The 27,288-nt window shown below is 28.0% G+C and overlaps 4 protein-coding genes across 8 annotated transcripts; 1 reads left to right on the plus strand and 3 right to left on the minus strand.

The window, feature by feature from the left end:
• Positions 1–9,040: 9,040 nt before the first annotated feature.
• LOC103569735 (uncharacterized) lies at positions 9,041–12,552 on the plus strand. 5 transcript variants are annotated; one of them, XM_053739743.1, is made up of 4 exons: positions 9,041–10,532; positions 10,723–12,189; positions 12,319–12,362; positions 12,448–12,552. In XM_053739743.1, the coding sequence occupies exon 1, from the start codon at positions 9,267–9,269 to the stop codon at positions 10,209–10,211; it is 945 nt and encodes a 314-aa protein (XP_053595718.1). In that variant the 5' UTR covers positions 9,041–9,266; the 3' UTR covers positions 10,212–10,532; positions 10,723–12,189; positions 12,319–12,362; positions 12,448–12,552. The 5 variants fall into 5 exon arrangements, with proteins under 5 accessions (XP_053595718.1, XP_053595717.1, XP_053595719.1 ...); XM_053739742.1 differs by lacking the exon at positions 12,448–12,552 and having other exon boundaries at positions 12,319–12,444; XM_053739744.1 differs by lacking the exon at positions 12,448–12,552 and having other exon boundaries at positions 10,723–10,815; positions 12,098–12,437.
• A 106-nt stretch (positions 12,553–12,658) lies between these two features.
• On the minus strand, positions 12,659–25,517 carry LOC103569734 (uncharacterized protein C19orf47). The gene is made up of 3 exons (XM_014441841.2): positions 25,257–25,517; positions 23,653–24,759; positions 12,659–12,893 (listed from the first exon to the last, which is right to left on the minus strand). Exons 1-3 carry the CDS (start codon positions 25,273–25,275, stop codon positions 12,763–12,765), a joined length of 1,257 nt encoding a protein of 418 aa, XP_014297327.1. The 5' UTR covers positions 25,276–25,517; the 3' UTR covers positions 12,659–12,762.
• Positions 14,616–16,885, minus strand: LOC128667953 (uncharacterized). Its single transcript, XM_053739741.1, has 2 exons — positions 14,885–16,885; positions 14,616–14,797 (listed from the first exon to the last, which is right to left on the minus strand). Exons 1-2 carry the CDS (start codon positions 16,881–16,883, stop codon positions 14,709–14,711), a joined length of 2,088 nt encoding a protein of 695 aa, XP_053595716.1. The 5' UTR covers positions 16,884–16,885; the 3' UTR covers positions 14,616–14,708.
• LOC103569733 (uncharacterized) lies at positions 17,818–20,211 on the minus strand. The gene is made up of 2 exons (XM_008547197.3): positions 19,853–20,211; positions 17,818–19,430 (listed from the first exon to the last, which is right to left on the minus strand). The coding sequence occupies exons 1-2, from the start codon at positions 20,115–20,117 to the stop codon at positions 17,821–17,823; spliced, it is 1,875 nt and encodes a 624-aa protein (XP_008545419.2). The 5' UTR covers positions 20,118–20,211; the 3' UTR covers positions 17,818–17,820.
• Positions 25,518–27,288: the final 1,771 nt, after the last annotated feature.

Genomic DNA, 27,288 nt, shown 5'->3' on the forward strand with positions numbered 1-27,288 from the left:
GCGTTTCAAATTTTGATGTCTCACAGACGTCAAATAGCAGTTTTAAACTTACGTTAAATTTATGTGAAATTTGACGTCAAAGAGAACTCAAAAGTTGACATTAAAATTTTTTATGTGTACCGTACGTCACTGAGATGACAAAAGTTTCAGCTCAAAAATTGTGCTGAAACTCTAGTTATCTGGGTCCTTAATGGAAATTGTTGTAGAGCAAGCAGTTACCTTTAAGTTGACAGTAAATTGTCTGTAAACTTGAATTCAATTTGACTATAAGTGTTACTGTCAAACAATGACGTTTAGTTGATTGAAAGTTTCACTTCAAATTGACGGCAAGTTTATCTGTCAAGTTACATTCAAGCTATTGCCATATTCTGAAGCCAATTTAAAGGAAAGTACTACCCAGCCAAGGTTTGCCAGAAACTTTCTCGTTAAGTTAGCCGAAAATGTTGCTCAGCAGAACTTGCAGAGCAAGGTCTGGCTAACAGGGAAGTTGCCACTACGAGACAGCACATCAGGTAGTCGAGGGATTACCGTCCCTTTGAATTTGATCTGATTCATTTTTATGTCAAGTTCGTTGTTGACGACGCTTATTAGGGCTCAGGTAAAAATTCACCATTGGGATTGTTTCCAGAAAACCTTCATGTTTAAACATGGAGTATTGTAATTACAGTTACATACATTTGTTCCATAGTACAATATATATTATTTAATGACCCACATTTTCATTACAGTCATTAATAAATAGTAATGACCTTTGTATAAGCTTTTTTATAACAAAGAATCGTCGATAGTGGGTCTTAAATTATTTAAATTTTAAGAGTAGAAAGATTATCCGATAATTATAGAAAGTAAATGAAAAATAGACTGGATAACTATAGTAATCGAGACGATAGAGAGTATATCATTTCCTTAGTCGAGACTATAGTCCAATTGGGAATTCCCCATTGTTAAATAGATAAATACTTTTGATAGAAAGAAAATAATTTTAAGGGCAACTTAAGAACTTTTAATGTCTCGTATGGGCTTACTTTAGAATAAGTTTATTTTTATTATGAGGAAATTTTTCCAAAATTACTTTTGTTAATATACTTATCTAAAAAATTAAAGGGAGTAAAAATTTTATAAATTTTTTTGTAATTTTTGGAAGGCTGTATTTTCGCGAAAAATGATCGTGTTGAAAAATTAAAAAAAAAAAAAAAAGCAAATTGAAGCTTTAAATCTCTAGCTTAAAAATCTGTCAGCCAAATAAATCAAAAAAATTAGAAACATTTTGTCTCGAACTATTTCTTATGATTCTGCAAATACAGTGGCTCAGAAAATTATTTAGTTGACAGATTTTTAAACTAGAGATTTCAAGCTTCAATTTGCTTTTTTTTTATTTTGTCAACACGATAATTTTTCGTTAAAATTAAAAAAAAATTCCAGTCGAAAAATATTAATGACTTTGGTTTTATAACAAAAGCTATACTAACTATTTTTTTCCTTTGAATCAAATAATTATGTGAAATATAATTTTTCTTTATGTAAATTACTTATAAAAAAATTTTATTTTATCAAATTTATTCAATTTCCAGAACTTCTTTTGTCATCTTCTTTAAAGGGTACTCTATTTCTCCCTCAAAAAATTCGATTATCGAAAATTAGAGCGAAAACAATAACTTGCTGAATTTTTGAAAATTTTGAATTTTCTCAGCGGGAAGTTAAAAATGAAACTTTTTTTTTTGCAGTTTGTGTATGCCATAGTCCGTTCAATGTATACGTATGCACAAAATTAAAATAATTAAGGGCGAAAATTCAGTGTTCTGAAAAATTTATTAATTAGTAGCTTTCAGATGAAATAAAATAATAACCGAATTTTTGTAGATTTTTTAGAGAGCCCATGTTGCCCCAAATAAAAATTTTTTTGTTGGAGCATATTAATGACGAACACATGGTACAAAACTAGCAGAAATAAAAGGGGTAAAAAGAGCAAATATCAAATCTTTTTTTCACGACGCATTTTGCTTCAAATTTAAAGATTTTTAATTTTCGATAAATGTGGTATATTGAGACAAAAAGTAAGTATCCCCCTCCCTTCTTCCCCTATTCGAGCCCCCAAAAACTCAGTCTTTCCTTAAGTACTCCCTTTTGCCCCTCTCTTCCTGAATTATGACCACAGATATTTAAGAGTGGGGGAGAAAAGTAATTATCTGGGGAGATTTTGTTAAGGTCGAAGGTACCATAGACAACATCATTCAAAACCGTTTTCGATCTTGAGACGATCAGTCGTACAGTCAATCTCGTGTCAAAACTAGCAGCATAACGTCAGTGATCGTTAATAATTTAACTTGAAGTTATTACTAAGTGAACAGTTACTCTCACAGTAAAGTGTCGAAGTTAATCAAATTAAAAGTTCATTATTTAAAAGTCGACAATTATTAATTGCATCACTCATTACCATGGAATCAATCCGTTCAAAATTCAATTGCGAATACGTTGACAACTTAATCAAACAAGTAAATGTCGAAAATATCAATACAGTGGTTCCAGTCATGGGTGGTTTTACGCTGCTTCATATAGCAGCTTTCAATAATGATAAAAGATTGGTGAACTATCTGCTCCGCAAGAAAGCTGATGTGAATTCAAGAAGTAAATACTGGGGTACAGCTCTTCACATTGCTGTTATAATGGAGAACTTGGGTATAATTGAAAGCCTCATCAATTACGGAGCAGACGTTAATACTCTGCTAATTCAGGACTCTGATTTGATCCATTACCTGTATAGAGCTGAGCCAAACCTTGAAGAAAATCCTGAGTTTTTATTACAAAAGCATGCCATTGAGACTGCGATGTTGGAAACCTATGATTTTTGTTTTGGCAAATCACCGTTACAAATTGCTGTTGATCGAGGTAATGAAAAACTTGTAGAATTACTTTTAAAAAATAATGCTGATCCGAACCTTGATACTCATTATTTTGAAACACCACTAATATGTGCTATTACTAAAGAAAACTTACCAATTATGGAGCTTCTTCTAACATACGGTGCAAATGTTAATAGTGTAAGTGAAAGTGGTTTTTCAAAAGAAAGTCCTTTACATGTTGCTGTCCAATCCCGAAGTTCGGAAGCAGTAGAATTAATCTTGAACCATAGTATGGTTGATATAAATATAGTGACAGCGTATAAATATTCAGCGCTTCATTACGCATTTTTCGCAACCGACGATAATATCATAAGACAACTGCTTAATGCTGGTGTTGATATTAATTTAAAAAACGCTAATGGTAAAACAGCATTTGCCTCACGACAGAATTATTCACAAAAAGTTAAAGACACAATTACTGAATATATTGCCAAACTCAGTGCGACGAATTGTTACATTGATAAAGAAAATTTAGCAGTCGTAGATAGTGGAAAATTTGGTGAATTGCGCGGTCAGTGCATAAGCGAAATTGAAAAACTGAAGATAACATATATTGGTACGAGTAATGTTACACTTTATAATGTTCTATGTAATAAATGTGAACACAAATTAGCTTTAAGTTTAAAGTATGTTAGTGATAGTACTATTTTAAATTTGAACATTGAATCTTTTTTTCCACTATACGGTGGAATGATTGCTTATCGTTTAAGAAAAGCATTAGGACGGAAAAAATTGCTATCCAATGCTATTAGTTTAATTGATGATATTTTCAATAACATTCAACTTCCAAGTACTTTTACGAGGAGTATTTTAAAATTACTGACTAATGAAGATTTGGAAAAATTACAATGATACATTTATAGGAATATTTTTAATTAATATTATTAAGTCTGTAATATTTTGAAACATTTTCTTGGGTGTAAGGTTAATACGTATATAAATTTGTGGTCTTTATTAGTAACAATGTCAAATAATTACTTATTTAATTTATTTATTTTTAATACGTATATAACATTAAATGTTTCACTTATAAGTGCACACATGTGTAATTAAATAGATTAAGTTGTGTTTTTATTATTTATTTTTTTTTTTTTTAATTCTTTGATGCAAAAGAAATATAGTCATTGTAAAATAAAAAAAAAATTAATTATAGTTTGTTTTCAAAAATTAAATTTTAATACAGAAGTTATTTTTAATAAACTCGTAGTCCATAAGTCGTAATTTAAAATTGTAATTATTAATTTAATTAATTTATTTTTATTACATGTATGAATATTGTATATATGAAAAATAAATCACTATATTTTTTTAATTTTGTGTAATTGTCACAATTTATTTTAATATTTAATTATTTATAATTTTAATTACTATTATTTATTTATTTTTTTAATACGAATTTCTGCAATTGTTTTAAATTTGATTTTTATTTTCATTGTTCTCTAAGTATTTCAAAATAAAATAAGTAAAGTAAAAATAGAATAAATGAACAATTACATTATCATTTCAAACATCACTTTTAAATAAATATTCAAAACTTTAATTTGCAAAATTTAAAGCAGAAATTGGCATAGTTGTAGTATTAGTTAATAAATAATAATAAGCGATAGAAAGTATAATCATAAGTTTTAAATTTCATTTATAATAATTAATTATAAATCAAAGTCTCTACTGACCATTGATTTTTTTTTAATAATAAGAATAAGAATAAAGAACAAGCTTGCTGATTACACTCAAGATTTAGAAAATAAGATTCTGAAACAGGTAAGTGTGAAGTCATGTTAACAATCCAGCATTCAGCTACATCCCCTTTCATTACCTGCATTGGAACTTGAAGTTTTAGTGTCAGCAGCCAGTCAGAAAAAAGTAAATTTAAGATCAATGGTGTGATCAACTTTTAGCGTAAGCGTTAATTGTTATTTGCAATTTATAATTAAACAGAAACTATAAATACTATTTATTATTCTAACTTCTTTCGACTGACTGTAGAGACATTGAAACTCTGAGTTTCGATGCTGTTATCACGAACAGTATTTCAAATAATTTAATTTTGATAAAATTCAAAACAAAATATCAAGTACGAAATAGAAGTATATCCATAAAGTTTAATTATTTATTAGTCTCATGATGTAGCTGCAATTAAAATAGAAAAATTTTTATCTGAAATTTTTTCTGCCACAATATAAATCATTAGAATCCATGAAACATATCCAAAATCGGTAATAAAAATTAGCTATCAAATAACTTATACATGAGAGTTAAAAAAACGAATGATAAAATTCCTGTCTGAAAGAATAAAGTTATAATTAAGTTAAATTGAAATGGTTAATAAATAAATAATCAAATTATTTCATCAAATTTTTTTTTATTATAAAAATTACATTTCAACTGCGTACACTGATAGAAGGATTTGTTTAGGAGTAATAAATTGATTTATTAAATTTTTCTCAACTGACTTTTTTGGATTTAACAAATATTTAGTAATTATTAACAATATTTATTATAATGAAATAAGTAACTTCTTTATTATTAAGAAATATTTTTAATGCTAACAAAGCCTTATTAACATAAAAGAAATATTTGTTAGCACCAAACAAGGCTTGTTAATATTTAATAAATATTTCTTAGACGAATTCGTCGGTAGAGGGCTACACACGAGCCTGTAGTGGTGTACAAGTATTAAAAAAGCTATATGTGTGTGTCGTTGCGACGTCACATTGTTTACTCCGTTCTAGCTTGCATTGTTGGTTAAACGTAACCTACAACTGAAGCTCTCATATACTTAAATAATATTTATATCAGAAGTATTTTGTAAATTTTCATCCATATTATAACTATGAAAATATGGAAGCCTTGTTAATTTTATTCAGTTCAATTTTAATCAAATATAAAACCATTAAAAACACATGTACTATCAAACGGATTTTATGTTATTTCTAAGCGTAGTTTAACATAAGAAATTTTAATTTGTTTATTCTAGTTATAGTGTTAATTACTATGAAATTGTATTTTGAAATTAAAAGAACAGAAAATTTTATACGATGGTTGTTTTAGTTATTTTGTTTATAAATATAAATATTAATGAATGTGTGTAGCTGCATGCGAAAACATATATAGATATATATTCTTGAACTGTGTGATTTTATGAATTAAATTTTAATAAATAAGTTAATAGATAATTTCTTAAATATAAAAAAAAAATTTGTTCAAATAATAAAAAATATATTAAATATAAAATATTCATTTATTAATCATTGAAAAGTGATTCATTAAATGTTAAAAAGTGATTTATTAAATACTAATAAATCATTTTTTAAATGGAAAGAAATCGTTTATTAAATATTAACAAATCGTTTATTAGATGCTAAGAAATATTTATTAAATACAAAAAAATGATGTTTAAGAAATGATTTGTTAAATATTAATAAATATTTCTTAAATAAAGCTCCGTTAAGAAATAATTTGTTAAATATTAACAAATCTTTTTTAATACTAAGAAATCCTTCTATCAGTGTAACTATACAATGAAATCGAAAGTTTAAAAAAAAGCTTAATTTTAAATTATTAAATATTATTATTAACATTAGAAATTTATAATTTTTTAGTAGTTATACTTTTTTTTTATTATACTTATAATTGTTTATTGACAATTAATTTTTTTTTGCTTTAGTTCCTTATCAAATTTATCGTGTATTCAATTATCATTTAGAAATTTAATTTATATTCAAGTTAGTAATTAATTTTTTAATGATCCTGAAGGTAGCAGACACTTTGCAACGGTTGGTTTTCTTTTCAACAATAACATTTGAAATTGAAAAAACTAAAAATATGAACTTCAAATTTTATTTTATTATTAAGTTTAAGGGAGAATGGGTTCTATTGAACCAAAAATACTTTAATTTTTTTTTTTTTTGTATGAATAAAAGCAAAACCATACCTTTTTTTTTACGAAATTATAATTTATTATGTAGACTATAATTGCTCATTTTACTATTTATTATTATTGTGATTTAATTTTACTGTTAATATTGGTTTTAATAACAATTAAACATTAAAAAAATGGCAACAGTTAAATAAAACCACAATAATAATAAAAAAATCGCGTGACTTTGACAAGTCCATTATAAAGCACAACCTCTCCCTGATTAAAAGAAACTATTCGAAACGATTTGGAATGTTAAATGTCCATAAGAAAGGCGATTCTTAAGTATTCAAAAGCATTAAAAAGTACCCCGATAGCCAGTTGAGCTCAACCAACAGTCAAATTGCTCGTAAATTTAACGTCAGATTAAAGCGGCTATTTGATGTATTCGAGACATCAAAAATTGAGTAGCAAAATTTGACTGCAGTAGAAGTTCAAATTGACCTAAATTTTTTTGGTAAAAAATTTGGCGTCAATTAGTTGCTAACATATTGACGGCAACTTCGGCTTTGTAAATGTTGACAACAAATTATTACCAACTTTCCGAGAAAGTTTGCGACAATCTATATATACCCAATCTACAATCTGTCGCTTTCAGAGAGAATTGAAGGCAACTTTCCGTTAACTAATCATGTCAACGTTTGCTATAAAATTTCTTGGAATATGACGTCTAATTGTCGTCAACTTATAAAAATGTCAATTTTCATGAACATCTCGGTGACAGGTCACGCCACGTTTCTGGGAATATTGGTAACAACTTGTAGTCAACAATTACAGACTAAAGTTGACGTCAACTTGATCACAGTTAATTGACGTCAACTTTCTAACCAGGTTGGGAAGTTTTCTCGAACAGTCATCGGTAATTTACCTGACTTTAATTTCTTTTTTACTAAAATTTTTCAAATAGAATTTTACAAAAATAAATATTTTTTTAATCATGTATATTCTGATGTTAATTTTTCACTTAATACTGATAAAAGTTGAACATTTAATTGCTATTTTTTAAATTTAAGATTATTCAGGTTCTAGAATTTTCCAGATGTCGCGCGTAGTATATATTTTGGGTGCTCGAAGACGCTCGAAGATTCGAAAAGGCCCAGTAGATTCCGCTTCTTTATTTTTCTGTTTTCCCTCTTCTCCACTTCACTACCTTCACTTCTTCACCAGTTTTCTAGTTTTTTCTTAACCTTTCTAAAGTTTTTTTCTTAGATTTAAACATCTTTCTCACTACAATTATAATTAATTTTACGTCTGCGCCAAAATATAATTTTTGTACAAAGTAATTTAAGATGAATCATCTTTCTTATACTCCGTAGAAAGAACGAAACTGTTTTCATGACATTTATTTGTTAGTAAATGAATTTTAAAATGATTATTTTTACTAAATACTAAATTTTCAGCCCTTCTTTATACTAATTTTTCGGTTCCTCATTTTTAAAATTTTTTTATGTTTATTTGAATAGTAATAACTAGATACCAATTTATCGATTCTTTTTCATATTAATTTTAATATACGAAATTACAAATTTTTGCTTTTCTATGTGTATCAAATTTTAATATAAATAATAAAAAATTTTGTAACATATATATAATGATTCTGGTTTAATATTAGTATCTTCCAAGTATCCAATAGAAATAGTTCAATCGGATTTTATCGGGAAATAAAAATTTTTTATGATTTCCGATTAATTTTCAATCGAATTCATTCGAATTTCCCATTAAAACTGATTGAAAGAATCAGAAATTTCCAATAAAATTCGATTAGAATCTTCCTATCGGAATTCAATCGGAGTTTTCAATCAGGGCAAGTATCCAATTTAATTTTAAACAGAAAATAATAAATTTGTTTCTTAATTTTTTTCCCATTGAAATTTTCTTTCCAATTTCTGATTAATTTTCTCTCAGATTAATTATGAATTTTCCAAATAAATTCGATCAGAATTTTCTATTCTAAGTTTTAAATCATAGATTAGAGTTTAAATTTGTAAAAATAATTTTTCTTAGGAAAATTTACAATCAACAAAATTATTTTTCACCAAAACATTTATCAAAATTTAAATTTTAATCGTTGTTTATTCAAACCTAAAAATAAAACAAAAACAAAATTATTATTTAATTACATATTACATATATTAATATGATATAAATGCTGTCATGTTTTGTTATCGATAATTTAAATTATCAATTACTGCACATGCGCTCTTGAGTTTCGAATACGACGTCATTACGTTCACAAAACGAGCCGTATAAACCAGTAGCAGTCGCCATTTCAATTGTGCCAGTAATCCTACGAACTTCGACGTCATCAGAAATATTTTATAAAAAGTTAAAAGTATCATTAAAATCATTAAATAATTATATTCATCAAAAGTCATCTCTTTTTATAAAAAATAAAGTTACATAATTCAAATAAATTTGAATAAAAAAAATTATCTTACAGTCACAAGATGACGGGAAAGCGCAGACATCAATTTAATGAAGACTCGTCTGGAGACAGTGATTTTTATTACGAAAATTCATCAAACACTAATTCAATAAGTGAATCCATTGAACCGAAACCTCGTAAACGTGGTCGTGGTCCATCAAAGCGGCCATGTTTGAATCGCAATGCGTTGATGGCACGGATGAATCGTCAAAAAAAAAAGGAGTACATAGAAAAAATAGAAAACAAATTAATGCACCATCGTCAAGAAATAAAAGACTTGACTACAATAAATAAAAACCAGTGCAATGAATTAAAAAAATTAAACGCTGAAGTTTCATATTTAAAAAACATCCTCAATAATAAATCGAGTATTTCATTGCTATTAAAATCAATGAACGAAATTCTGCGACGAAGCAAAAGGAAAACAGATCCGAGTCCAAAGTCCATTTGTCATATAGAAGAAAATAAAGTCCACAATGGCGAAGAAAAAGGTATATATTTAAATAACAATCCTTTTTTACAGATGACGCTGCCGCCAATCGCAGTGTCAGATCATGACTACGCTAGTTCATGTCTTGATAACTTGTTTAATTTTGAAGGAGTTAATTACGATCCAATAAATGGCCAAGTTTCTGTAAAAGATCAGAATCTTGATGACAGTGCCATTAAAAGTCAAAATGAATTAATTAAATCGCTTGAAACTGTCGAGGACATTGATCTAGGAATCAGTGACACGGACATCGAACAGCTCAGTTCGATTGACGACATGTTCAATAATATAAATGATGATGACCTGGATGACGAGCCAATTGATTTTTTGAAACCCAGCAATAGTCCTGTGGAGTCAATAGACTTATTCAAGGATTTGGGCAACAGCGGGATCTGCGTGCACGTTAATTCTGGGAGAGTTTCATTGGAATTTTGCTCAGCTTGCCACTACAACAGCATCAATTCGAACGGACCGTGAATTTGGATAAGAAAAATCTTATGGAAGTTAGAAATAAATCTAATGACAGATTTATTTACTGTATGGTCGGTAACGTAGGATAAGGAACTGTTGCTGATTTATTTTTTTATAATAATTATTTTCTATTAATACTGTAGTAGATTAAGTTATTTAAATCTTAAACTGTATTGTAAGTTTATTTGTTAGTTAAATATGACGTATGTAATATCGTTATTTACATTGTGAACCTCCGAGACTGTACCAATTATTTCATTTTTACAGGACTTGAGGCGGCAGGAAATTTATCTCGGATGTAAGGGATATTAGCCAACTAAAATTAAGGTGGGCGTCAATTTAAAATGAGCAACCACATTTTTTTTTGTAAAAACGACGATAAATAAAATTTTATTATTTAAAAAATTGTTAAGAGAAAAAATAATTGAGTGAATACGTTCGTTTAAACAAATAAAAATGTGATTTTTTGACGCATCTTTTTAAAAATGTATAATTAAGCCTTTTGGAATGGTTACAGTTGTCGCATTGCTGAATGGAACTTGATGCAGAATTTTAAAATAACGCCAGTTAAACTATAATTAATATACACTTAGCAAACGACGTTTATCAGGTTGAGTATTATGTATCAGACATTTATAATTTTCATTTATTTTAAAAAGATATGAAAATTACAACTGACGAGGCATTAGTTGCCTACAATTTTTCCTAAATGTATCAAATGCCTACAATATTTTTTTGTACATTAAAATGCTTACTGTTCGTCTACTGAAATTTTCTACGGGTTTATTGCCTGCATAAATATAAAATATGTAATTTAATTGCAGACTGTTCTGTCACTTGAAAATATTTCATGATGTCCAATTGATTACTGTTTTACTGTGTACACAAATCAATGAAATTCCTAATTAATGTAGATGAGCTTCTGATTTATTTGCCGAGAATATCAAGCACGCCGAGGGAAATGATCAACCAAGACCGATCACTTGAGAAAAAAAACGCAGCTGATCGAAAAATATCAGGACCAGTCTTCACAATAGTACCTGGAAAATTCCGAGTTTTCTGTTAGAAATTAGTCGCCTGATCAGGTAATTTTCTACATCTGTAGGATTCAGTCCAGTATCTTATGATGGACCGGGCGAGTCATACTACTGTGAAAATTACCGTGGTTCTGATATTTTACAGAGGAGCTGTGTCTTTTTTCTCAAGTGATCGGTCTTGAACGTTGATAATTTCTCTCAGCAAGTACTTGGTTTCCTCGAGAAATAAATCAGAAGCTCATCTGCATTAATTATTTCATTGTTTAGGCACGTAGTTAAATAGTAATCAATTCAACATCATGAAATTTTTTTAGTAAGCTATAGATCTACAATAATTTTTTTATGCAATTAAATTATATATTTTATATTTATAGGCAATAGAATTGTAGAAAATAAATTTTAGTAAACTGAACAGTAAGTATTTATAAGGTACGACAAAATATTAGCAACTGATACCTTCTCCAATTCTTTAAATTACGTAATATTATTTTTCACCATCTTCAAAATTTCAAAAAAATTTATTTATTAACAAAATTTTGAATTTATTCCATCTAACATTTAGTTTTTTTATTTTTCAAAAATCTATGAAATATTAATTAATCTCAAAATATAAATTTTTTAAATTCGATAAATTGTTTTTTTTTTTTTTTTAATAAAAATTTTGACAAAAAAGAATGAAAATATACGGAAAATTTTTCTATAATTATTTAACTCAAAACTTTTGTTTAAATTTTAATGAAGAAAAATCTATATGAACATTTAAAGTTAACCGTAAAAATTTGAAATCTTAAAATAAAACGATAGATTTAAATTTGAAAATATAAAATATTATTCTCACATCAATGAAAATTTAAGTTTCAGCTTTCCTCAACTTGCGACTGATCAGCAATAGCACAATGGAACGGCTTTTATTTATCTTATAAATAAATAAATATACAACATTGTTGGTAATTTGATGTTTAGACGTCACGCAAAACCGTCTCAAGTACCTACTATTAATTAATTAATTAATTAATTATATGTACATGAGAAATTATTTTTTTTTGCCTGTGATATAATTTATACATTAATTACAGAACACTTTCTTTGATTCTTACAAAAAAAATGATTTCATTGAAGCGTAGGTTTATCCAAAAAACATTCAAGAACTTTCGAATTCAATGAATTGTTTTTTTTTTAATTTTATTATCATTCACAAATTACAGATCTCGGAGGTAAATATAAATTGGTTTTGTTGTATTTCATTACTCTACATTTATGTAATACCAATATTATATATTTTATAAGAAGAAAAAATATTCAAATATACGTTATAATATATATGTACAAATGTTTTTTTTACTAAGCCATTAAATAAACTGTAATTACAATATTTTTTTTTTACTTATGTAACTCTAATTTATATTAATGATTAAATGTTATTTAATTTTTCATGAGTGATAAGTGAAGCTTAATGTTTAATTTAATAATCATTAAAATGTAAAAAAATACAGAATAATTTAAGTTTTAGTTGAGAATAATTACAGACCGAGCCTACTAAAAACATCAGGTTTTTTTATGTGTGCCACTGTTGCTACTTTGTTGAATGTTACTTGTTTCGTACCGATTCCCAATCGTGATTTTGCTGGCAGTGAATTCAATCGTTCTGATGCTGTAAATAAAAAAAAAAATATTAATTTTGAGACATTTTAAATTATATAAAAAAAATTTATTAGCGCAAGAAATATTTTGCATTGTGAATTAAAAATATTATTGATCAGGGTTGCGAATTCTTTAATTAAAATATTTGCAATTAAAAATAAATTTTTAATCCGTAATTGAAGTTATATCAATTAAAATGACGAAATTAATTTTTAATTCAACAACTTTAATTGAAAAATTTAAAAATTAATTTTAATTCAGAAACGTGAGATTAAATATTAGAAAATTAATTTTAATCCAGAGACGTAGGATTCAAAATTTTAAAATTGATATTTAATTCGGCGCGAGAGATTCAAAATTTGAAAATTAATTTAAATGTACTCACGTGGGATTACAAATCGAAAAACTCATTTTTAATCAGACAAGTCAAATTAAAAATTTAAAAATTAGTTTTTAAATTGACACGGGGGTTTAAAATTTCAAAAATTAATTCTAATTCAGAAACGTGGGATTAAAAATTAAAAAATTATTTGTTAATTCAAACTCGTGGAATCAAAAATTGGAAATTACTTTTTAATTTAGATATGGTACGCAATTAGATAAGTAATCAAGACAAAAAATTTGACGGCACTTATAACAGGGAAGAATACTGTTTTACTTGACCTTCAAGTTTGAATATTTTTAAACCTACTCTTGATCGTCAGATATAATAGAATTTCAAATAAAAAGATCATTCATAGTTGTAACATTTACGAATTAAATTTTTTGAATTATTTTCAGGGTAAACAGAAAATTAAAAATTAAAATAACACTAATCCGATGTTCGGAATTTAAAATTTTTTATTTAATTTTTGATACGAAAATAGAAAATTAAAAAACGGAATGTAATTTTTGAATCCCCTATAGCTATGGCTAATTAAAATTTTTGATTTACTTTTAGTCCGAGAGCTGGCAACAATTTTTGGGTAGGTATTTGAGGCAAGCTGAAAACTTGTCCTATACCTCTCCTATTATACCCCAATACGAAACTGCAGACCTGGCTGGTGAGTAGCGGGGCTAACTCAACCCCTAAATTTTTAAAAATATTATTTTTTTATTTCGAAAAATGTATTTGAGGCAATATGCAATTTTTATATGTTGTAGTTTAATATTTAAAGAATAAAAAAAAAAAATAAGCCAGATGATTTAGTCGGGATTTTAAAATTGCCAGACGCGTGCAAAAACATTTTGAAAAAAAATACAAAAAATGTATTTGAGGCAACTTGAAATTTTAACAGGATATTATTTATAATTAAAAAATAAGATCCTCAAAAAGACAGGTCATTTCTGTGGGTCTTTCTACCTGCCAGGTGATCCAACAACTTATATATAAGTGCGAGTGCGTAGCGCTATAGACAAGCTGTAGCGTGAGGGAGAGCGTATATCGGCAGCTGTCTGCGTCCTTGCTTGCCGCGTTACTATTGGCTTTGACGAGGTCACGTGACATATAATAGCCACGAGGTTTTCAATCGAAATTTTGGAGTAAAAAATATAAAATTTTATGAATTTCTGCTAAAAACGGTTTATATAAAAATGATGGTGTTGATTTATGTGTGTTAAATGGATATATTTATTGTGTTATATTTTTTTAGCATATATAATTTAAAATTTATACAAAAATTGAATATTTTTTTCACGTGAAAATTAATAATGGCTAACGTATTAAATAAAGAAAGTAACGATTACAAAAATAGACAATTACAAAATCGGATTTATTGAGAGAAAATAATTATACAACGGCAAAATTATGAGTACAAAAATATAAATTTAATTCATAAATAAATTGTTATTCTTCATCCGTGGATGCTCCTTCATCAGAGCTATCAGAATCTTCTTCAGATTCATCTGTGTCAGCTTCATCATCCTCTGCATCATCTACGAAAAGAAATATATATTGATTTTTTTAATTAATCATAGTAATTCGAATACAGCAGTTATTAAAAAAAGACTATTTATACGCACCTGCAATAACATTTCCAATATCATTTTGTTTATTATTGTCATGGACAAGAGCGTCGAATACTGATTGTGGTATACAATCTCCGTCAAACCAGTGAAAATCTAGCGTATCCTCATTAAGTGCCCATCCGTTTCTATCCGGTGTCAAAGAGCTGAGGAATCGTAAATATGCATTTCTCCAAATACTCGTTATATATTGCGTTCGTAAAAGATGTTGTTGTAATTCAGCTTTGCACGGTGGTAAAGCTGAGGGATCACAATTTTTTAATGCTTTCTTAAAAGGTTCATCTTCAGTGTCGGCTTTGTAAGTTGTACAAAATTTTTGAAATCGTGCTGCATTGATATTTGATAAATTTTTATATACATAAATTTCGCAAACAAATGCTTCCAAAATTGGCAAAATTTCATCTCGCGAACCGGTAATATGTGCAACTCCTAGATCTGTTAATGCTTTTTGATAAGATTTATTTTTTATCAATATTTTATATGGTCTTATCTTGCCTTTTTGAAAAAATGATGGATTGTAATCGCATCCTGTTAATGCGTGAAAACCAGGTAAACTCGTGCATAAAGATGGCCCTAATTCCATGTGTAATTTTGTTACATTAATGTTCCTTTTAGAGTTCCCAGTGCCATACTCCATAAAAATGTTGAGCTCATCGCTTTGAAGATGATCCATATTTCCAAGCATGATTATCAATACGTCTGTATCTGAAGTTTTAAGAAGAACGTTCGTCTTTGCACATATATCGAGTTTACACGCATGGTGAATTATCTTTGTATCAGCTTCTTCGTGATTATTACAAGTCATATCCTCATCAATAGTCATTTCAACAGAATTATTTTTTACAATATATGAATAACACGAATCATAGTTTAACTTTATTAAGGTGTTACCAATAAATGTTGCCATTTCATCTGTAGCCCAATATTCAATTAAAAACTGGACAAAACTTTCCTTAAATTTAATATTTTTTAATTCTTTCATAAAATCTGTCGGCCTAGTTTGGCTAGGACCATTAATCTTAAAATCAATCGTTTTTTGTTCATTTCTTCGCGTACGTTCATAATCTTTTATAGATGGGACGAAATATTGATCGAAAACAATATCAACCCGTAGAGCTTTAAATGCTGTCAAGATATTCATTATTTTTTTTGAAATACCGCCAAATGTTGCAGGTATATCGTGCATTGTATGCAACAAAAAAAATCCATCAACGATAACTATATCAAAGGTTTTTGGTGCATCGGTGCATTTGTGCTGTTTTTCAAAGCAATTAACTATTGCAGATTTATCGGTTTGATGTAAGCTGCCATCTAAACGGCACATTGACATCGGAAGAGGAGTTACTGGATAACACAAAATTTTTTCCATGTCAATCTTGTAATCCAAAGATAAACCCAGCAGTCTACCGAACAAGTCACGTTGCATTTGAATTTCTTGCACTTTATTACCACTTTTAACAGATTTTTTAACAGTTTCATTGGAAAAATTCATTATTTTCACTCTGGGTATGGATTTTTCGAACCGATCGGGTAACTCACTACATTCCGTTATAAACTGCTCACGTAATTTTTTACCATCCTCTTCAATATTAACTAGATAATCTTGCACTGCTTGTGCAGCTGCTTTTCCGCTTGAAATATTAAAGAGTTGCAGTTTGTCTAAGCCTGCATCGAAAGGGTTCATGAACTTTGAAAAAGCATCTACAAATGATTGGAGGTGTTTCGAATCTCTTCTAATATTGTAACGTTCCAGATCAGCTGTTACATCTGTATGTTTTCTTAATCCAGTAACCTCGTAGGTATGAGATATTATCGTAGATCTAATCTCATGGCTTTTGCACCAACGCTGACGAGCAGAAATAGAATTTGTAAAATGAATTACACCAGTCAATCTTCTTCCAGCATCTGCGTTGATTGTCTGTTCTAGCGTCAAATCAATTGGCTGCCTAGAAAAAGACTTATCCGTTCTTTGAATGCCAAAATGACCTCTTTCCATATTTACATATAATTGTGGATGAGTTTCTTCCAGTTTTATTAAATTTTCGTGATATCTAACTAGCCAACGTGCATAATTCGGTTGATTTACTACAAAAAAAAAGATTATTAATTTTTGGTAAAATATATTTGAACAATGAGAAATCTCCTGTTCGTATACTTCGGCTCAGTATTTGATAATAGCTCACAAGATTTATGTAAATCATATAAAATTTTGGAGTTATGCCGTGAACTCCAGTAAGACTGGCTTCTTTAAATGCACTGTATGCTGATATTATTTCAGAAACTTCGCTATTATTCAATAAGGCATCGTAGGATAAATCGTGATTATTAAAGGCAATCAGCTCCGTTTCGAAATTTTCAGGAATTGTTATTTTTTCAGTTTCTAAGAAAAATTGAAAATGTAAAATTTCCAATCCGAGTGCCATCAGAGGGTGTAATCGTTTGCATCTGTTAAAATGTTTGCCAGAAATAAATGAGTCAACAGACCCACTTGCAATTATTCCACTTTCAACCGCAACATTCGTGAGTCCACAGTCAGATATAAATTTTCCGACAGCTTTAAAGTAAGCCATCATGATGTGGAAGGACCCCAAATGAATAAATACATTGTCAAACAACGGCTTCTCGATTGACTGAATTTGCATCGCTATTTTAGCGATGGCCAAATCATATGTGACGACTATTTCGGACTGTTTCACTTCTGTAGCAATTTTTTGGGTTTCTTTCAATGTCTCGAGAACAACATTTTTAGCTGTAGGTGACTCGTTGATAGGAGTGAGATAACATATCTTTTGTCTGGAAGAATTAATATCTTCAACAAATTGACTGTTGAATCCAACCCACATAGGAATGTTGGGGATTTTCAATGCATGTGACAACATCCAAAGAACATCTAATTTCTTTACTTTCTGCAATGATGCCACAGAAATTGACCTTCACTCATCTGAAGACGATAATAATGTTTCAGATAATCTTATTTTTTTCGAAAAGGGTTGTAAGTCAGGAGTGATAGCTTCAAACTTTCGTCGTCTATTTTTTTTTCTTGTTTTGTCATTACTGTTCCCATTTTCACTTTGTTCTTGATTATCATTATTATCTGGTATTTCATCTGGAACAATTTCTTCAGGCATATCGACAAAAACATCGTCTTCTAAATGCTCAAGTTGATGTACATTTTGGTAAATAATACCTACAGTGTCATGTAATGTATTTTTACCAGATGCGATATCGACGAAACGATCAAAATTATCATAAGCTACTCCCGTGCAAAGTCCATCGGCTGTAATAATTCCTTCAGGACATGACAAAGATCGACTCGACGACGCAAATGTAGCCTCTGTTTCCAACTCTTCAACAGTATGATAGCTGCAGCAATGGCCATATCGGTTAACAATCTCAACAACTTTTCGCGAACTTGTAATACTTTTCAACGTCATAGCAAGGGTAATATGTTTCGACGGTTTTATTTTGCCATGAGACGCATTAAAAATTAAATCATCAGCCAGTGATGAACTTTTCCGTTCACATTCTTTGGTTAGCTTATATTTGAAATTACAACCACGCAATATAGTCGAATAGAAATCTTTTATGAGTTGGGGTGTCATGCACTCGCCCTTTAATAAATCTGAAGTCCTAATGTATTCAGGTAACGGTGTTTTTTTAATGTCAAGAATTGTTCTTCTTAAAATAAGCGCCGCATTTTGGAGAACATCCGATTCTTCTATTACAGTTAATAAATCTTCGTTGATTAAGTAACCTGGTGGTCCAATAATTTTTTTATTATGTACTAATGAAATTTGTATAGTTTCTTGATATTTTTTTTTTAATTTACTCTCAAAGTGAGCCTTGCTGAAAACATTATCATATTCTTCTCCTTTTTCCGCAGCAGCATTTGAAATAATTTCCAAATAATTAGTACAGATGAAAGCAAAAGAATAAAATTTTTTATTCTTGATCACTCTTTCATCGATAAAGCTGCAAATTTCATTAAAAGCTTCTTTGTGAAATTGTAAATTTTTGTGGTAATTTGTCTCGGGTTTTTCTTCAAAATCTCGTAATTTATTAAAATAATTTTTTCGGCAAATGCGATGATTATATAACGCTCTGGAATTTTGTATTTTTTGGAAAGTTTCTGTTTCTTGGATAAATCTTTTATACTTTTCCAAGGATTTTATTAAACTTTCTTTATCTACTTGAGGAAGAGGTTGTCGTTGTCCTTGGTGTTTTTTCAAGTTTTTGTCACAAAAAATACAAATTTTTGGATTAACTTCGGAATTTTCGTCGATATTGTCCACAGGCGTACTTGGGGAATCAGTGATATTGGCTTCATCATTGGCAATTAGATGAGTTTCTGACGTAGATGTACATGATTGAAGTGTAGATGTAGATGGTTGGGGTGCTAATGTTGCTGCTTCGACTGTAGATTTGGATGGTTGGAGCATTGGTGTAGATGGTTCTGCTGGAAATGTAGAGAGTTCAACTGTAGTTGCTGATGTAGATGCTTCAAACGTACTTTGTTGAGGGGAATCATCGGATAATAAATTGTCTGCAATAAAAAATTACACTGGTCAACACTAGTTTTGGTGCCGGGATCCGGTTTTGTTTTTTTGACTAAGCACTAAATACTATTTACAAAAGTAGCATTCTTTTTAAATTCCAACGTGTAGTTTTCAAAATAATAACCTTTGATTAAAAAAAATAAAATATTTAAAAATAAAGTTAAAAATTCTATATTGAAATAACTTCTAACAGTTTTTGAGAGACCCTCAGAATTCGAGTAGGTAGTATTTGTGAATACAGATGTTACAGCTATTGTATTGAGTTAGGCAGGTAAAAGATACAATAATAATAAAAGTATACGGAATGTTTTATAGTGTCAGTAAAAAAATTGGTAAACTCAATATAGTGAATGCTTCAATTTCGTTATGAGCATATATCGCTTGAAAAATAAGTAAATTAATACAATACCTTTTATAGGAGTAGAAACATTAGATCTTATCACAGCATTGTCATAGTATTTTTTCATCAACGCTAAAAAATTTTTATAACAACTTGTATGATAACCATCTGTAAGGTTAGGAATCACTGGCAAAACCACGTTATTATATTTTAGTCCATGATATTTACGGATTTCTAACACCTCATGACTTTTATTGAGAGTTTTTTCTACAAACGCAATCACTTTATCATCACTTTTTTTACAAATGACACAACTTAACTTTTCACTAGACATTTTAAAATTATTTACTTTATAAAACGTGTAACATCAATGTTAAAAATGTACGACTGAGAATAACGACTCCAAAATTCCGATTGAAAACCTCGTGGCTATTATATGTCACGTGACCTCGTCAAAGCCAATAGTAACGCGGCAAGCAAGGACGCAAACAGCTGCCGATATACGCTCTCCCTCACGCTACAGCTTGTCTATAGCGCTACGCACTCGCGCTTATATATAAGTTGTTGGATCACCTGGCAGGTAGAAAGACCCACAGAAATGACCTGTCTTTTTGAGGATCTTATTTTTTAATTATAAATAATATCCTGTTAAAATTTCAAGTTGCCTCAAATACATTTTTTGTATTTTTTTTCAAAATGTTTTTGCACGCGTCTGGCAATTTTTAAATCCCGACTAAATCATCTGGCTTATTTTTTTTTTTATTCTTTAAATATTAAACTACAACATATAAAAATTGCATATTGCCTCAAATACATTTTTCGAAATAAAAAAATAATATTTTTAAAAATTTAGGGGTTGAGTTAGCCCCGCTACTCACCAGCCAGGTCTGCAGTTTCGTATTGGGGTATAATAGGAGAGGTATAGGACAAGTTTTCAGCTTGCCTCAAATACCTACCCAAAAATTGTTGCCAGCTCTCCTACTATAACTTAAATAAAAGTTTAATTATTCATTAAAGCGAATTTTGAACTGCAACCCCACACTTTTTTAAAATATTCAGTGACCTAGAACTGTCAACGGTTTCGAAATTTTATAAATTAATTAAAAAGATAAATTAAAACATCGATTGACAAAAGACAACGATATTGCAGTTTTAATAAGATATAGATTTTAAAAAAATTAAAGTTGTAATTAATTTGGCAAATTAATTTTAATAAAATCTTTGTCAATATTAAAGTTTGAAATTTTAAAAGAGTTTTTCATGTAATTTAAAACAACTACAAGTAATTATTTTAAAAATCTATATCCTGAGGAATTTTAGCAATATTGAATATTTTAAAAATGTGCACTAAAAAAAAAAAATTATATTCATGTAATTATTTTTCTTGTTTCCATAAAAATTTAAAATAAGTAATTTTTTAAAAAAATTAAATTGATAATTATTATTTTAATAAAACTTTCTTCACTTCAGTAATTAATTTATAAAAGTATCAATTACTTAAGGCAAGCAAATATTTTGACAATTTAGTTGATACCTTCTCAAATTTATTACAATTAAAAAGTTCATTAAAGCAATTATTTGGTTAAATAAAAAAAAGGAATTGAAGAAAGATATAATTAAAAATTAGAAAATAATTCTTGCACTAAGAAAAAAATTTTTTTTTGCAACAAAATGAAAATTATCACTGGTATCGATAAAAATATAAAATATATTAATTTTTTCGAGAGCTACTTCTATAAACTATTAAATATTTAAATTTTAATATTTAGTTGTGTAAATTAATATTTAAGATGACAAATATCGATGAATAAGAGTTTATTAAAAACATGATTTCTGATGTCACCGTGGCTGAACGTTAAAAGTATCGGGTGTTCGGTCTAGGTTCGAATCTTAGGTACGGTAAAATTATTTATTTATAAAAAAAATTTTAAGGTACGAAACTAATCTAAACAATGTTAGATAAAAAGGCGGCATATCTAATAATATTTTTTTGACAAAATAAAATTTTTTTCAGTATTAAGCAAGTAAATAAAATACTTGAATAAAGTAATTACTTTATTTGATTGAAGAAAATAATTCCTTGGAACTATTTAAGGGTTGAAGCTGGTCTGAGATACAAAAAAAAAACGATATTTTATTCCAGAGTACCTTCTTCATTAACATTTATAAAATTTGTGACATTGTTAAGCATCATTCCAAGAATATTTTGTTAAATTTTTATCAAAAAGTATTAAAAAATAAGCCTAAAAAAAAAGTCTCTATGCCGTAGGCAGGAAAACTCATGACTGCTTCGTCTGAAATAAAAAAACCAAAAAGATTTCTTTAGTACATAAGTTTATCTTAGATTTGAACGAAGGATTTTTTTTTTTCAATAACTACTTATTTTTTAATTAAACGAAAAAATCAATTTTTTACAAAAATCAATCTTTTGATTGCACCTTTACCAAAAATTCAAACATGAAAATTTTGTTTATTCCTTCGTTCAGATCCAAGAAAACTTATGTACTAAAGAAATCTTTTTTGATTTTTTGATTTCAGATGAAACAGTCATGAGTTATCCTACTTACGGCATGGAGAATTTTTTTCTTGAGGTGACTCGTCTCTCCCCACTACCATTAGCTTATTTTTCAATATTTTTTTATGAAAATTTAGCAGAATATTCTTGGAATGATGCTCAACAATGTCACAAATTTTGAGAATTTTAATAAAGAAGGTACTTTGAAAAAAAAATCACAAAAATATTTTCTTTATTTTGGATCAGGCCAACTTCCAGCCTTAAGTAACGACAATACTTGAATCGTTTATTTGAGAAACCCTATAAGTCATGTTTTTTCAAAGTGGGTTTTTGTACTTTTGAGTTCTTTGAATGCCCCCCTACAGAAATTAATAAAAATATCCATCAAATCAGTGTTTAAGAAACAATTAACGGGATGACAGAAATTTCATTTTATTGAGAAACCCCATAAGTCAATGACTTATGGGGTTTTTAAAATAAACATGCAGTTTTAGTTTCATAGAAATAATTTTTTCTTTTTTATTTAAAATTCGCGCTTTTTCTTTAAAAGAAAAAATAATATGAATAGTTAAAATACTTAAATTAATTATTATTTTTTGTAATTTCTGAGTTTCAGAGTTTATATACATATTATATACTTCATTTTATCAGTCTAATAAATTATTTGAGTGGAAAGAAATAAAAAAACAATGATTTTATAATTTTTTCTTCCGTTTGGTTGAGAAACCCCATAAGTCAATCAAGTTTAAATAATTTTTTTAAGTAATTTCGATTAAAAAATTAAATTTTTCTTGTTTGAATATTTTTCAGACGCTTACATTATTCTCTTAAATTATGTATTTATTATTTCAATGTCAAGGTTTTCCAGAAAAATGTTTTTGGTGTTTCCTGAAAAATTTTGTTTTCTTGACTTAAGGGGTTTCTCAAATAAACGATTTACTTAAACTAATCATTTTTTCTTGAAAATATAAATTTATTTCTCTCAGAGTGAGAGGCGCTGTCTGAGAATGCCCTCAAAATTGTTCAAAATTATAATACTTAATTTAAAAGAAATAAAAAATACACAGAAAAAAAGGATTTTATGAGACAAAAATTTTCTTGAGACTAGAAAAAAATTTCCTGGCTAAAAAAATTTTTCTCACCTCAAGAAAATTTTCGTTTTCAATTCATAATGCAAAAAATTTCTTTGGACAATTTAAAATTTTCTTGAGTCAAGTAAAGATTGTCCCACAAAATCCTTTTTTTTCTGTGTAATTATAAAAATACATACAAAATCCAAACGAAAGCGTTGAATCACTTCTATATATAAGCTACAAAAAAAAAAAAAACTAAGATAAAAATAACTTCAACTCACCTAATTTATTATTAGGAATCTTCCTGGTAATAGACGCGACACTATTCAATTTCATAGCTTTGGTTGTTCTCACAAGTTGTTTAATACTACTCGAAACAATTTTCTTATTGGTCTCATGGTCTGCGTGCATCGTACCCGACTTTCCAATTCCTTTAATTCCCTTTACTACACTAATTGACGTAGTGCCAATATTACAAGGTTTGCTTTTCAAAATTCCATGAGGTTGATTCAATTTACCATCACTCGTTTCATTTTTCAAGATACCAGCGCTCATATCTTTCTTATCTCTGTCGCCTAGACGATTAAATACACTCGAGTTACGTTTAACTACATCATTACCAATACCAGTAACATTAAAGGTCGGACTTGAATTAGTATCAATTAAATTTGTCGTACTCGTTACTGAACTGTCACCCAGTCTATCAAAGACAGTTCGTTTTTGATCAATTAATTTTTTTTTGCTCGACAATTCCTGAGGTTTTATGTTTCCTGTTCTACCCATCACGACTTTGTAATTTATTTTACTGTCGTCACTCTTTAATCGTTTGTTTATTTTTAAATTAATATCATCATCATCACTGTCGTCATTATCACTGTCAATAATTTTAGTCTCTGTTAATTTACGTTTTTTTGACTGTACATCCGCTTTCACAATCGACCCGACTCTCGTATTTCCAACAGGTTTTTTTTTCAAAGTTACCGTTGACTTTGTTTTTAAATTATTTTTACTAATTACTTGAGACTTATTGTCTATTACTTTAGTGACATTTGTTATTTTTGACGGAAGTTTTTTCGTGACCGCAGACTTTGTTGGATTCATTTTTACTGACTTATTATTGTTATTATTAATGCTACTGTTTATTGACAATGTTGGCTCAGCTGTATCAACTAAAAAACGTTCGCAAGTCATTTCTTCGCTTACTTTTTTAGCATAACGTAATATTGCAATCATGTCACCCATTAATGTGATTCCCATTTCTTTTAAACTCGGCTTGTCTAAGTCTGGTAACATGTCGGGTTTTATTCGATTATTTGAAAATACTACTGCGTGTTTTGTTGCTACGTCCAGTGGAAAACCAGCGGCAGTAAAAAATTTAACCCAATATGCTGGAAAAATATTAAAGTAATAAATTACAGGTATTTATTTTATGAGTAAATGTAGCAGACATCAAACAAATATAAAACTATAAATAAATAAAGTAAATAATTTTTTTTTAAATATTTATAAAAAATGAGCTTATTAATTTTTTAAATTTTTAGATGCGCATTTTTTTTTTAATTTTATTTTATTAATTGTTTACTCTATTAATTAATTAAGATACGGAAGTTAGCCGACAAATTATTAAAAAAAAAATATAAAAAAAAATTGCAAATTGTATGTTAACTTCTAAATCATAAATTTTTTGATACTGAAGTTAAGACGACTAATAATTTTTGAATTTTTTAAAAAACAATAAATTGTAAAAATTGCACTTAAAGATTTTTTCATTTTCTACATGTGTATTTTTAATTTTTTTGAAATCGATTTAATAAAAAAAATCCGAAAATTTTTAATTATTTGCTAATGTGTTGCTAAATTTTTTTAAAAATATTTAAATACTTACATGACAGTGAAGATGCCATTTTTTAATATTTTAGTTGTAATATTTATGTTTTTTTTGTTTACTCTTATATTTTTTTATACTTATTTTTAGAAATCGCTGATTTTTTTTAATATTTTGTTGTAAACTTAAAACTTTTTTTATTTTTTCAAATTTTAAATTCTTGTAATTCTCATTGATATTTTAAAATAACTTAATTATTTTTAAATTATAAAATAAGAGGTATTGGCTCAACTTTTGTTAGGTTAAAAACTTATGATAAATTTTTACTGTAGCACAAGGTTCATTTCTATGTCGTAGTCGGTTGAAAACTTGATGAAATAACAAGACTTTGAAGTTAACTGACATCTGACATTAAAAAAATTTTTTGGGAATGGAAAAAAAAAGTTGTTTATTTTTTCGGAATTCGGACAATTTTTTTAGTTTAGTAAAAAAATAATTATCTGTTATAATTCAAAAACTAAATTTTGAATCATTTTGAAAAATTTTCTTGATTCAAAAAATTTTTTTCGATCAACTCGAAAAATCAAAACTTACTTGCACTAAGCAAAAAATTATTTTGAAATTTTTATCTTTAATCAAAATTTTTTCTCTCAAGTCAATATATTTTTACGCTTAAATCAAAAAATTTCAACTTGTTTCAAGTATTTATATTTTTTAAAGTAAGAGATATTTTTTTAAAGCAATATTGCATTTTTTTGTTTGAAAAAAATAAAATTAATTAGAACAAATAAAATACTTTTTACGCAAGTATTTTGTATGCTCCAACCAAGAAAAAAAAGTTGCTTAAACCAAAAGAAAAAATTTATTGGGAGAAAAGATAGATATGGAGAAGGGGAAAGTCACCAATTCTCATCAGCAGCAGTGGTAGTAGTTCTGTGCTCGCCACGAGATCGCGTCCAGCCGCTTTTGGTGTCCCTGGTAAGATATATATTTCAGAATTATGATATAAAGAAAAAAAAATTGATACAATTATATGTTCATAATCTCTATTTTATAAGTATAAAATTAAGAGTGATAATTTCGGAAAGTAATATAATTAAATGTTTAATTCTACATATATTGTGATTTGATAAACACTTTTTATTTGATTCTTTTTATCCTAATTCAGCCACGTGTCATTATTGAGCCACACGTGCCACTTTAATAAACACTTATTTTCCTTCAGTATTCATTTTAAACTAAAATATAATATTTCTTTACATAATTAGTATGATTTATGCTTAATAACGAAATAAAATTATTATTACATTTATTGGTAATTCTTCTCCATTTGTTTTAAAATCGTCGTGTAATATTGCACCCTTTTCATTTTCGTGGCCCCTGTAAATTTATAAAAAAAAATTATGGTGCTTCGAAATTATATCTGTTGCGGTAATTTGTTTTGTTATACGCGTCTCAATACACTCTTTAAAATATAAAAAATATTAACAAGCTTACCTCATTCAGATTTCGCTTATTTCTCTCAGAACTATTCTTTCAACCATTTTTTGCTGACATGTCGACCCTATATTCTGGGCCCCCGGTATTAATTTATAATTTTAGTTACTATTCCGGTTTTTATTGTACGCAACTTTGTAATATCATTGATATGCTGTCTTTTAGATATTAGAAAAATCTTATCTTTCTAATACCTTTTCGAAGAGATCTAAAAGATGTCAGTATACTGTAAACATGAATTAGTGAAAATAAGTGAATATCCACTAATTTCAAGTGCAAATCGAACCACTAATTTCAAAAAGTGGCTCGGTTAGTACTCAGAATTAGTGAATATTCAATTATAATTCACTTATTCTGTTATTCAATAATTCAATTATTTCACTTATTCTGTTTAGAGAGTATACGTAAAAAAATGAATTATGAAAATTAGTAATTGATAACTAAAAATTTATAATGTTGTCACAATTTAATATCATTTCAAACAGTAATTTCGTGGTTTTATTGAATATAATATAATAATATTATTATACTCTATAAAGATGAATAAGTGAAACAGGTGAATACTCACTAATTCTAAGTGCCAATCGAACCACTT

The sequence above is a fragment of the Microplitis demolitor genome, chromosome 6, assembly GCF_026212275.2.
Source record: "Microplitis demolitor isolate Queensland-Clemson2020A chromosome 6, iyMicDemo2.1a, whole genome shotgun sequence".
Taxonomy (NCBI): domain Eukaryota; kingdom Metazoa; phylum Arthropoda; class Insecta; order Hymenoptera; family Braconidae; genus Microplitis; species Microplitis demolitor.

What these genes read in the sequence shown, in the direction of transcription:
- LOC128667953 (XM_053739741.1), bottom strand. Translation starts at nt 16,883, where the DNA reads ATGGAAAGAGGTCATTTTGGCATTCAAAGAACGGATAAGTCTTTTTCT. An exon ending in TATTGGAAATGTTATTGCAG is followed by an intron (nt 14,798 to 14,884) that starts GTGCGTATAAAT and finishes TTCTTTTCGTAG; the next exon opens with ATGATGCAGAGGATGATGAA.
- LOC103569734 (XM_014441841.2), bottom strand. An exon ending in GATTCCTAATAATAAATTAG is followed by an intron (nt 12,894 to 23,652) that starts GTGAGTTGAAGT and finishes TTTTATTTACAG; the next exon opens with CATCAGAACGATTGAATTCA.
- LOC103569733 (XM_008547197.3), bottom strand. Translation starts at nt 20,117, where the DNA reads ATGTCTAGTGAAAAGTTAAGTTGTGTCATTTGTAAAAAAAGTGATGAT. An exon ending in TGTTTCTACTCCTATAAAAG is followed by an intron (nt 19,431 to 19,852) that starts GTATTGTATTAA and finishes TTTTTATTGCAG; the next exon opens with ACAATTTATTATCCGATGAT.
- LOC103569735 (XM_053739743.1), top strand. Translation starts at nt 9,267, where the DNA reads ATGACGGGAAAGCGCAGACATCAATTTAATGAAGACTCGTCTGGAGAC.